Source organism: Myotis yumanensis, unplaced genomic scaffold (assembly GCF_028538775.1).
Source record: "Myotis yumanensis isolate MYYU_CA2020_CCGP unplaced genomic scaffold, mMyoYum1.0.hap1 SCAF_15, whole genome shotgun sequence".
NCBI classification, from domain to species: domain Eukaryota; kingdom Metazoa; phylum Chordata; class Mammalia; order Chiroptera; family Vespertilionidae; genus Myotis; species Myotis yumanensis.
In genome coordinates, this window is record NW_027223766.1 from 33,880,955 (window position 1) to 33,893,972 (window position 13,018).

The window sequence follows — 13,018 nt, forward strand, 5'->3', positions numbered from 1 at the left end:
GTGTGGCCAGGGGTCACTCTGGTGTGCTCTGGTCTGCCTACTCTAGGACCCCAGTTGGGACTACAAAATCCAAAATTGCTTTACACACATGCCCTGGACCTCTTCTCGGTTTGCTGAAAGGCTGTGATTGGTTGTGTCTTTCTTCAGCAAGGAGTTTGATTTATGACATGGTGGCCCAAGGCTCCAAGACTAAAATTGGAAACTGTCAGGCCCAGAACTGGAACAGACTTCAGCTGCATTCTATTAGAAAAAGCGATTCAAACAGCCTGCCCCGATTCAAGGAGGAAAAACAGACTTCACTTCTGGATGGGTGATATGAGGATGTAGGGATGGGAGGAATTTTTTGGAAACGTTCTACTACACTGCATCATTGGTGCTAACCCATTTTGCAGATCATCTCTGAACAGATATTACTTTTTTCTAATTATTATCTTCTTTGAAGTAGGTAATATAAATTTAAAGGTATATGGTAACTTATAAATGCTTACAGAACAGGTTATTCCTCAGACTGACAATTTAGTATAGGCATAGAAGAAATTATTTTTTCATTGCATGTGTCCATGAAATATTCTTGAGACATATGGCTTAGATATCTCTATAAATGCATTAAGCATCTATGCTGTTCCTTGTACTTTCTCTAGTTTCAACAGTGATGATAAAATTCTTTTGCTATAAGACATAAATTTTATAATAATCCTACATAGGGAGGAAAATCTCTTTATTATCTAATATTTTCTGATGAGAAACATTAAAAGGAGTGGTTTATATGTCCCTTTGGCACATGTGCTGGTCAATGTTAGAAATGGGGAAAGTAGATAAAACAAATGATGGAGTTGAAGAGTCATTGATTTTGTGAGGGCAGTAAGAAACCCTCTGCCTTACAACAAAAACTGTAATTGTGAGGCTCCTAGGAACCTTTTATTTCTGGGGTAAGGTGATCATTTTATTTCAGAAGGACTAGAGAAGTCTATCATTCTTCCCTTTTCACTGACTCCTCATGGTCATTTAAACTGGACATCCTATATTCTAAATCAAAGAGTAGTAAACTAGTAACATTATTCAGGATATGATACTAATAAACATATATCACAGTTGTATAGAAAATTATCTATTTGAATGAGGCAAAGTCATATGGACTTTATTCTATATTGGTTAAGAGGCTTAAAATGGATGTAGTTTAATTTATAAACACACTGAAAAATCTATATGATACATGTAAGCCTACAATTGAAGTAGACTGATATAAATAAATATAACCCTAAAATACACACACACACACACACACACACACACACACACCATGACCAGTACTACCTCCCCATTATCAAAAACAAAGCAAAAGCACAAACAAACAAATAAACAAAACTGTGTCTTTGGGCATTCTATGAATAATTTTTTTGGTTCAATTATGTTACGTATTTGGAATACTAAAACCTTTTTAACTGAATATGAGGACAATCTGGGTGTAGCTCCTCACTGCTCCTCTTTCCAGAAACACCAACCCCTTTGATATCCAGGGTTGATTTTGTTATAATTGATAAACTATCTTTTTTCATCCTCACCCTTGCTTCCCAAAGCTGTGTGCTCTGGTCAAGAGAGGCATCTGATCACTTCGCATTTTATATAGGAAGCTGCACTAAATATCTCAGAGCAAGGGCCATGGGTTCACTTGGCCTCTGTTTGAGATAAGGGTCTACTACCTATTAAAGCTATGTGACCTTGAGAAATTATGTAAACTCTCTGTGCTTCTACTTCCTTTTCCGCAACATGAGAATAACAATAGTAGGTGCCTCAATGTGCTGTGATTAAAATATATGGGTGAACGTCATGCACGTTACACAATTTAGAAGAGTGCTGTGCACACATATCAATTAATAATTGCCTTTAATCTTTAAGTGTCCAGTATTTGCTAAATGCATATTGTGGTCAGTACACATTAAAATTACCCTCACGCTTCCTCTTTTCTAATTTTCTGGTGAGAGACCCTGAGGCAAAAATCTTTCTCAGTTTTACTTATTTGGTGACTTTTGCCGTTTTCAGTGAGCTCTCTTATCTTCATAATGCCCAAGTCCAACACCGACCCTTTTTCTTAAGGATTTACTGTTTTCTTGGAGGTATACACTCCTAGGAAATTTAGTTATCTTCCCTTTGCCAACGTAGGCCCTGCTTTGGGTTCTCAGATATTCTTTTCACAATGTATGTGTTAAATATCATTTCTCTTTTTTTCATCATCCTTTGAAATACTCTTTAGAAAACTGTTTTTTGGTTAATATGAAAGCTTGTATCTTGACAGTAAGTCTCAAATATATCTTCCTGCCAGCAGCCATCTGTCAGCAGGTTGGAGCTGGACTGTCACTAGCGTTAAACTGAAATACACTTTCAGTGGTGTGAAAACCCATTCAACAACAATTTATCTCTCACCTCCTTTTGTTCCCCTTTACTACGTCATCTGCAGAATTGAGTCCCCTAGAATGGCAATATCATCTTAGCTGTCACTCATACTCTCACTGCCTTCAAACAGTGTGTGGAAGAAAGCCTACAAGAGAATTCAGAAGTCCTTGTAATTTATTTGTTGATGTGCCAAGGGCTATAACTGCTCTTTGGAATCACAGAAAGCCTGGTTTTCACCTTTACATGCCTTTCAATGTACTGTTCCTTCTAAAGTAAATAGTGACTCTAGGCCTAAAGAAAAATCCACAGAGGTGTGGAAGAAGATAATACACAGAACCATTATTATTAGCACTAGGTTAACATGTGTAAGGTAGTAATAAGAAGGGGAAAACGAAAATCATATTATTGCTGCTTGCAGTGAAGAAAAGTAAATGTCAAAAGGAAGATAAGTTGAAAAATACAACCTGAATGCCTTTCAGTTACTTTATAGGTATAGAAATATTTTCTCTGCTCTTTCCAGCTCAGCACTTTCTTGCAAAGATTTTTTAAAAATAGAAGTGTTCATTAAATAAATAAGACAGGCAGCTCACGTCTGGAGAACTATAGGACACCTCTCTCTGGATTTTGTCAAGTGTGAGGAGAAGGGAGATGGAATTAACAGTACCCCCAAATGTAATAATCTGGAATAATTTTATTGCCTATCGTATCTTTATTTTGTCATAAAGAAGAAGTGGTGGAAAAGCAAGTTAAATGTTAAGACACCACCAAATCTTGTATTTCTCCACTAGTACCCCAAAGCTGTAAATTCACTATAAACAGTAGAGAATATAATACCTGTTTGTATTCCTAACCATGGCAAAGCATAAGATCATTAAAGCAGTATTTATTGTCACATCACATAAATTGTTTTATAATTTCTATGCTTTGTGATGATTTTCTTGTGCATTCCTCACAATAATTTTATTATTTTAGTACTTGATTGGAGAGGAGTCTCCCACGCTAATGAATGATAGTGCCTTGAACTATTGAATTCCCTTTGAATTCTTTTTGCCAGAATGAATATGTCAGTTGATTACTGTAATATTGTTTAGACATAGGCTTTTAGAATGAAAAATTATGTTGTTTGAAAATAAATGCTGAGAGGATGAATAACTAAAGTCTACAAAAACAGTAATACAAACATTAAGGGAAAGAGATAGACTTATAATGCTCTGATGTCCTGACTTTGTTCAGGAACTGATTAGTATTAATGTATAATTTACCCTAATAAACATGAACACACATTTTACCCTCTCGGGCAGTGGTCAGCAAACCACGGCTCGCGAGCCACATGCAGCTCTTTGGCCCCTTGAGTGTGGCTCTTCCACAAAATACCCCATGCGGGCGTGCACGTACAGTGCGAAGTTGACTTAAAACTTTAAGTAAAGTTTATTAAGTTAATTTTAGGGAACGTTGTGGAGTGAAAGAAGATGTAGTGTTGAGGATTGAGAAAGGTATGTTGAGATGGGTTGGACATATAGAGAGGATGAACGAAAGGAGATAGATGAAACAAGTATACAAGACGAGTGTGGATGGGAGAGTTGGAAGGGGTCAACCTCAGCGAACATACCTCGATCAGATTGAGGATGTTTTTAGCAAAGGCCAGCTTAGGAGTACCCTAATTAAGTTAATAACAATGTACCTACCTATATAGTTTAAGTTTAAAAAATTTGGCTCTCAAAAGAAATTTCAATCGTTGTACTGTTGATATTTGGCTCTCTTGACTAATGAGTTTGCTGACCACTGCTCTAGGGTTACGACTAATATAGGTGTCAAGCTTCTTGGCATTGGTTTGGGCAATGGTCTACTGGCTAGGACACCAACTGTAATTCCCAACTAAAAGCAATTAACACAATTAAATGGGTAAAGGACTTAGACGTTTGTCAAAAAAAGACATACTAAATGGACACCATGTCTAAGAAGACATGCTGAACATCACTAAATATCAGGAAAATGCAAATTCAAACCACAATGAGCTATCCTCACATCTGTTAGGATAGCCATCATTCAAAACATCCAAAACAAATAAACAAACAAACAAACAGAAAAATTGTATTGCTGGGAATGTGGAGATTTTGAAACTCTTGTGCACTGTTGTGAGAGTGGAAAAGTATGCAGCTGCTATGGAAAGCAATATGAAGGTTCCTCAATAAATGAAAAGCAGACTACCATATAATCCTGCAATCCCATTTCTGCATAGTATTTATCCAAAGGAGTTGAAATCAGGATCTCAAAGAGATAATTGCACTTCCATTCCCATTGAAATAGTATTCATGAGAGCCAAGAAGTAGGGGACAATCTAAATATCCATTAAAGGGTGAATAAAGAAAAAGAGGTATACATATGCAATTAAAATTAGCTTAAAAAAAAGGAAATTGTGTCACATTCCACAATATGGTTGAATCTTCAGGTTATTATGCTAAGTGAAGTAAACCAGTCACTGAAAGGCAAATACTGAATTACTCTATGCCTATAAAGTATTTAAATTATTCAAATTTATAGAAGCAGAAAGTAGAATGGTGGTTGCCAGGGAATAAATAGGGTGATGGGAAGATTAGAAGTTATTGTTTAATGGGCATAGCATTTCATTCATGCAAGATGATAAAGTTCTAGAGATCTGCTGTACAATGTACATAGAGTTAACAATACTGTACCTTTCAAAATTGGTAAGAGGATAGACTTCATATTATGTGTTGTTTACCAAAATAAAAAAGGATACTCTGACTGTTAAGTTTTTTACTTTATAAGTCTTTATCACACAAGGGCTGTCTCTCTATAAGAAAAAGTGAACTCTTGATGATGAACAAAAAAGAGCCATGTCAATATAATTGGGCACAAAATCCAGATTGTAATAAATAAACACAAGTGTGAGAAAGGTAAAAAGTAAATATAAGTGTAAGTGTTGGTCTATCATGGAACTTGGTTAGCACAAAGTAGAATAAAATATATTTAAGCACATCCCTTAAAATACTGTACAAATAGTCTTTGCACAATTCTCTACTATATAGGAAAGGTAATATATGGCATCAAAAAAAGAGCAAACATTTAAAATATATATTGTTAATAAAACTCTTGTTGACAATGTGAATCAATTCTTATACATTGTAATTTTTTTCAAGAATAAATCAACTGTTTAATTTTAGTGGACATTAACAGTTAAGATGTGAAAAATACAGCATAAGGCACTCAGAAACTGTTAAAGGCTAAATCTATGGAAATTTGCCATGCCATTTTTTGAGACATGTTTTCCATAAACACATAGTGAATTATCTTGATTAGTTTGCTTTCATGGCAAAGTGTGCTTACCCCAGTCATTCTGTAAATAATAGTGGTCTGCATCTCCCTGCTTCCTCATGTTGTAGCTTGTCAGTTCCATAGAGACACTCTAAGGTAATGTCCTTTTAATCATGATATGTGTGATGAATACATGAGCAAATGTGGAAGCAAGATCATCAGAGGCGATGGGTGGAAAAGGAGATAATGCTTCACACGAACTCTAAAGATCAAAAGTAGCTGTGGATTTATGAGAGCAATGAGTAACAAAGAATAAGCAATTGTTGTTTCATTCAGAAAAGGCAAACATGGATTACCAAACAATAAACAAAAACCAAAGTAATTATGTCCAAAAGAGTAGTGAGTGTAGGTGGTGTATCCCTTAAAAAAAATATGTTAAGGCTATGGAGAGGCAGTTCGTAAAATACGAATTATGAATGAATGAGAAGCATATGATATTTGATTTCAATAGGAATCAGAGAAATGCAAGATAAAATACATAACATTTTTGTCTTGCAAAATTTGCCTTGTGAAAAATCTGGTATTGCCAAAATTGGGGTTGCAGGTAGGAAATACTTCATAACCTGGTGATAGTAAAAATTTTTATATTTATTGAGGGTAGTTGGGCTCTTTCAGTTCCATTTCTGGAACTCCATCTGAAGACTATTTCACACAAGTATACAAGGATATACATTTAAAGTTCCTCTTTACAACTTTGTAACCACAAAGAATAAAGCCTTCAATAGGAGATTTATTAAATAGATCATAGTACAGGCATACCTTATGCCATCTAGCTCTGTAGTCATTTCAAAAGAATGTAGTAGAAGTACACATGGGGATCAGTAATATTTTACAAAAATAAATAAATAGATTCAGAAAAATGTACATAGTATAACTTACTCCATATGTTAAATATATGTACAATGCATAAAAATATGCCTATATAAGTGTGTGTGTCCAGAGGTGGCCTGGAATGATAAACACTAAGTTCATAACAATGACTAACCTTGTGAAGCATAAGTAAATGAGGGAAGATTTTATTTTAGTTTTTTTTAAAGTATATATTTTCATTGATTTCAGAGAGGAAAGGAGGGGAAGAGAGAGACAGAAACATCAATGATGAGAGAGAATCATTGATTGGCTGCCTCCTGCATGCTCCCTTCCCCGGGCATGTGCCCTTGATGGGAGTCGAACCCGGGACCCTTCAGTCTGCAGGCCGATGCTCTAGCCACTGAGCCAAATCGACTAGGGCTTACTTATTTTTTAAAAAATCTAGTTACTTCTGATTATTTGTGTTGGAAAAAGTGTACTATCTTATTATGAATAATGTGGTTTTCATCAAACAAGCTTAGATATAAAAAAATGAAATGAAGAATATAGATTTAAAAAAGCTTGGAAAAAGGTATAATTTCTAGTTTGCCTGGAGAATAAAAAAAAAAGGAAAGTAATTGAAATGCATGAATCAACAGGCCCTTGAGGAATTAGTGGACAAAGCTGAGCATGTTATTTTAGGACATACGTCCTTTTTCTAAAACTGTCAGGGTTATGGGGCTTGAGAGCATATAAAACCACCCATAGATCAGTTTGCAGATGAAGGGATTCATGCCTGCGTTTAGTTATGAAGTTCAAATTGGAAGCTGCTCAGGCAGAAAACTAATAGAAACAGGTGATAGCTAATTAACCTAAGGCTTCACAGTAATTGCTCTGCAAGAAGCAATTTAAAAGGGACCTTTCCCTTTTTTTACTTTGAAAATAATAAAATGCCCTATTTAACATTTGGCGTTTGAGCAAAAATACATGTATACACGCAAATACTGGCTTTTAAAAGAAAACTTCCACCTTATTCAACATCTTAGTAAGTTTTTTAAAGGGCAAAAGAATCGTAAGACCTGTGGTTCATGTCACAGTGAATATCCCAGGCTTAGAACTTTGCCCTATATGGAGATAACTGGAGTTAGTATGGTTAGGAGCATAGGACTATATTGATTCATCCAGTCCCCAGCCGTAGGTCTCACCACTAGTCAGTATTGTCAGCTAGCAAAAAAAAGGTGCTCTTGTGAACAGAGTGTGGGAATAACGTACAGCATCCCAAATCAGCCTCTGTTTGCCACAATCTACAATCTGGCTTGCCATCTTTCTTGCAAGGTTCTTCACACTTTTTTTGTTTTTGTTTCTTTTTTTAAATTAAACTTATTAAGGTGACATTGGTGAATAAGATTACATAGGTTTCAAGTGTATATTTCTATGATACATGACAGTTTATTGCATTGTGTGACCACCATAGGAAGTCAAATCTCCATCTGTCACCATATTTTTGGCCCAATCACCCTTTACGACCCCCACCCCTGTTCCCTATTGTAAGCACCATACTGTTATCTGAGTTTTTGTTTGTTTGTTTTTTCTTATTTATTCACTGTTGCTTTCAGTTTTATATCCCACATATGATTAAAATCATATGATTTTTCACTTTTTCTGTCTGACTTATTTTGCTTAGCATGATAGTCTCAAGATCCATCCATTTTGCTGCAAATGGTAGTATTTCATCTTTTCTTATGGTAGTATTGCATTGTATATAAGTACCATATCAACCATCTACAGAAGGACTTTGGTTGTTTCCATGTCTTCACACTTTTAAAAGAGATCCGCCTATAAAACAAAAACTCATTTCTTCCCAGAGAGAGAAGCCACAAATTGCCTGCATTTTCAACAACTACTTCCAGACAAAGATGCTTTGGGCAGTATGACATTCCACATTCACCAAAGTAGCTAATTTCTTCTTCCCCGCGTTAGCTCAGTATCCCTGAATGACACTTTCATGGCACTTAAGCTTCATGTTTGACCCCAAAATGTGGAAATGATACCTGGGTAAAGAGTTCTCCAAGAGTCAAACTCTCAATAATTTAGACCTCCGATAGACCTAGCATGAAATCTATAGGATGGCTGATGACAGTTGCCCAAGATTGAATTTCTCAAAGTATTTTTTTCTTCAACATCAGGTTTCACTTGTTGCAATTAAATTAGGATTGTGTTCATTTTGGACCAACTACTCTGGTTTATAACAGGGCAATTGCATTGATTTTTTTACTTTTTAGGTCTGAGTCTGTTAGAACCAGTGTGGGACAGACTATCCTAAAACACATTAGTGGATTGTAGAGATATCGATACCCAAAAAAGTTATCATGCTTTACTGAGAAAAACTGGAGTTAATTTTTTAAGGCCCAAAGTGCATACTAAAATTTATTTTTATTTTATTTTTCAATTATAATTTACATTCTATATTATTTTGTATTCATTTCAGGTGTACATCATAGTGGCTAGACAATCATATACTTTACAATGTGATCCCCTGATATTTCAAGTTCCAACCTGGCCCAGACATAGTTACTACTATATTCCCTGTGCTGTACTTTATTGACTATATTCCCCGTGCTGTACTTTATTTCCCCGGGACTATTTTGTGACTACCAATTTGTAGTTCTTAATACCTTCACCTTTTTTCAGCAATGCAGTTGTGGGTATCCAAAATTAGATTGGAAACTACCTCAGGGAAGATATCATGTTCTAGAACTGTGTTTGTCTGTTGAATCATGTAATAGGTGATGAGTCATATATATGGAAGATTTCATTTCATCTACTGGTATAAAATTACTAAACAGAATATATACGACAAATGACAGATCTTCTAGTATTTTGCTAGTTATGTCTTATCTTTTTAAAAAATTTGGTAATTTACATAGCTCTAAAATTGTCATTTCCAAAATGATTGTAACATTGATCTTGGAAAAACAATAATAGATCTGCATTATTCTTGTTTTACATAGTGTTAATGTCTGTTTATTTGTCTTTTTGTTGCAGGATTTATTTATACATGTGGTGGCACTTTAAAAGGACTTAATGGCACTATCGAAAGCCCTGGTTTCCCATATGGATATCCAAATGGTGCAAACTGTACTTGGGTAATAATAGCAGAAGAAAGAAATAGAATACAAATTGTTTTTCAATCATTTGCTCTAGAAGAAGAATATGACTACTTATCCTTATATGATGGACATCCTCATCCCACGAACTTTCGGACAAGGTTAGTGTATTTTGAATGGAAGAATGGAGAGAAAATATTTTATGAGTAAAAGCAGTCTATCTTACAAAAGATGATGAATATTTGTGGTGCAATTATATAAAGTCATATACACCATGTATTATTCATTCAGAAATATATTATCCCATGAATAAATTAACTCAGAATCTCTGACTTCATGATACTGATATATTAATATTATCTTGCAAAGAGGTTAATATTAATTGAATTGTGACCTCTTTAGAGTGGCTAAAGGTATTATGTTTTTAAAAATATTTATTTAAAGGCTTCATTCTTTATGGGTATAACTTTTGATAAAGTGAATGCATACCAGGAAATGTGTCTTTAAGTGGTATGTACCTAATTTTAATATATAACAATATGCAAAATGCTTAAAATAGATATTCATACAGTAGTAGAATACATGATTTGTAGATAATGTGTATGATTTATAAATATAAATATCTGAAAAATAGGCCCTTTTATGTCACCAACAGGGACATTCACATTTCTGTCCATACAAATGAAATTATTTACTTTTAAGCTAGCTGATAAGACAGAGGTGAAATTAGCTGGCACCCTGTCTGTTATTTCAGTGGTTCTTCAGAATTTCTCTTTGGCAAATACAATGTGTAAACATAAATATTTTTGCTGTCTTATCAAAAATTCCTTCTAAACATAGATGAACTCTTATTCAACCAAGTTCAAAGTGCCAGATATTACATATTTCATTGAGTCCTAAAATTTCACCCAAGCGTGTACATATTTCTTTAACTGTAGTACACTGTTTCTCAAATTTCCTAATCAAAATATTCTAAGCAGATAACCTATAAGAATTAGAGGCTTTTTACATACTTGGCTATGTTTCCAGTCAGAATGACAGTTAAAAATGCCTGCATTGTTGTTTCAAACCACATGTCTATGCAAAGAAAGGGGTCACTGGCATGATTACAGGTGAGATTTTGTTTTTCCATTTTTGTGTGTGATACATTCATTAGAGTATTTCTAGTTTCTTCTTTTTTTTACACTGTGTAAGTCATTCAATATTCATCCTATTAAAAATATACAGTGTGGCTGACTTATTTGACAGTGTTATTTCATCATCATTGTCACTATCATTAAAAAGCTGGATGCTGTTTGCTAATGACAGAGCATTGAGTCAAGATAGTAAACAGACAGTGCAGTGTGTGTGTTTCTGCTTGCCTGTCGTACTGTGGACGTGTGAGTGCCTGCCTTCAACTGTATACAGTCAATCATATTACAGGCTGTATGAGAATAAAGAAAACAATTTTCAAACTGTCAAGCCAGCTAAAATGGTGTATATACAAGTTTAAAAATAAAGACGTTTGCCTATATTTTTATAGTAGCAATGTATGCTCTATAAGTGGTGTAAAAAAAATAAAGCTCTCTTAATGCTATCTGGCAGTTTCTAACTGTCAATTTAGATGGTTTGGTTTGTATAAGAATCTATTCTCTCTAGATCCCCTTGAAAATGAAAACACATTTTTATTTTACCCCTGCTGTCCCCTTAAAAACAATAATTGTGGCTCCTGGGAAGTTAAAAGACTTTGTCAGATGGGTCAAGTCAATTTTTTTGTCCTCATTCTTTGCTTCTTAATCTGTAAATGAAGGAATAATAGCACTTAACAGATATTATGAGGATTACAATGTAATGAAAGCTCAATAACCTAACACATCATTTATTGATTCCCTTGTACTGAACACTGCTAAGTATTTTTTATTCATTATATTATTTAACTTTTTTCTTATTCAAACAATGTGAAAGATTTCTATTATTATCATCATTTTACAACTGGGAAAATGAGGCTTATGTTACTTGTCCATGTTTTAATACTGTTGAAAGTTGAAAGAGGCAGAATTATCATTGCAACACAGATTTTTCTCAGTTCAGAGCTCATGCTCATTCAAAATAATGTTTAATGCATAATATATAATTCATAACTCTACATAATAAAAGCCTAAGTGTCCTGTCATCTGGTCAGCCATTTAACCAATCAAAGCTAATATACTAATGATATGCTAAGGCCCCTCAACCGCTCACTATGACATGCACTGATCCCAGGGGGCAGAAAGCTGACCAGTTGACCAGTTGCTGTGATGTGCACTGACCACCAGGGGGCAGATGCTTCGACTGGTAGGTTAGCTTGCTGCTGGGGTCCGGCTAATCGGGACTGAGTGAGAGGGGCCACACATGCCCTGGAGCCCTCCCAAGGTCCCTCCATGCTGACCAACCTCCCCTGTCCCTCCCCGGCCCTGATCATGCACCAGTGGGGTCCTTCTGCCTGGCCTGCGCCCTCTTGTTATCTGGGCTGAGGAACCCTCCCTACTCCCCCCCCCCCCCCCGAGTGCATGAATTTCATGCACCTGGCCTCTAGTTAATCTATATGTATGTAATCACCAGGGTTTATCTATTCAAATATGAATTTAAGCCTATTTTTAAATAAAATATGGTAAGATAAATAATAAAAACAAATTTTAAAACATGCATAACAAAGATTTAAAACATGCATAACAAATAAATGTAAGCCCCAAATATCATCCTGTCCATCCTAAGTTCATTGGTTAATCTCTTCCAGCTCTCCACCTCCACTGCCCTTTTCCTCTGAAATAAGTCAGTCTATTGTATACTTCAATGACTCGGGATCTTTTTTGTTCAACAGTTTATTTTGTTCATTAGATTCCACATATGAGTGAGATCATGTGTTACTTGTCTTTCTCTGACTGGCTTATTTTGCTTAGCATAATACTCTCCAGGTCCCTCCATGCTGTCTGAAAGGCTTAGAGATCCTTCTTTTTTACAGCTGCTTGGTATTACATTGTGTAAATGTACCATAGTTTTTTAATGTTTTTGAGATCCCTCCACATTTCTGTGTGTGTCAACAAGTTCTTTACTTTTTATTTCTGAGTAACATTTCATTCCATGAATTGTTTATTCTCCTGTTAATGAACCTTTAAATTATTTTTCTTTAGGGACTATAAATAAAGACACAAGGACCATTCATGTACAGCTCTTCTATTGGATGCATTTTCATTTGTCTTGGATAATACTTAGAAGTAGAATTATTGGGTTATTGAGTATCTATATGTAATTTTATAGAGGAAAATAAACACACAAAAAACTCCCAAACAGGTTTCCAAAGTAGTTGCTTCATTTTATATTCTCCCGTAATTTTATGAGAGTTACAATTGCACACATTGTTGTCAACATTTGAGGTTGTC

At 35.0% G+C, this 13,018-nt stretch overlaps 1 protein-coding gene across 2 annotated transcripts in view; it reads left to right on the top strand.

Moving 5' to 3' along the window:
- Window positions 1-13,018, top strand: part of CSMD3 (CUB and Sushi multiple domains 3) — an 857,474-nt gene that overhangs the window by 85,270 nt on the left and 759,186 nt on the right. For both annotated transcript variants that reach the window (XM_070391936.1, XM_070391937.1), the window contains exon 2: window positions 9,559-9,781. In XM_070391936.1, the coding sequence (XP_070248037.1) occupies window positions 9,559-9,781 (223 nt within the window). The remainder of the gene's footprint in view (window positions 1-9,558; window positions 9,782-13,018) is intronic.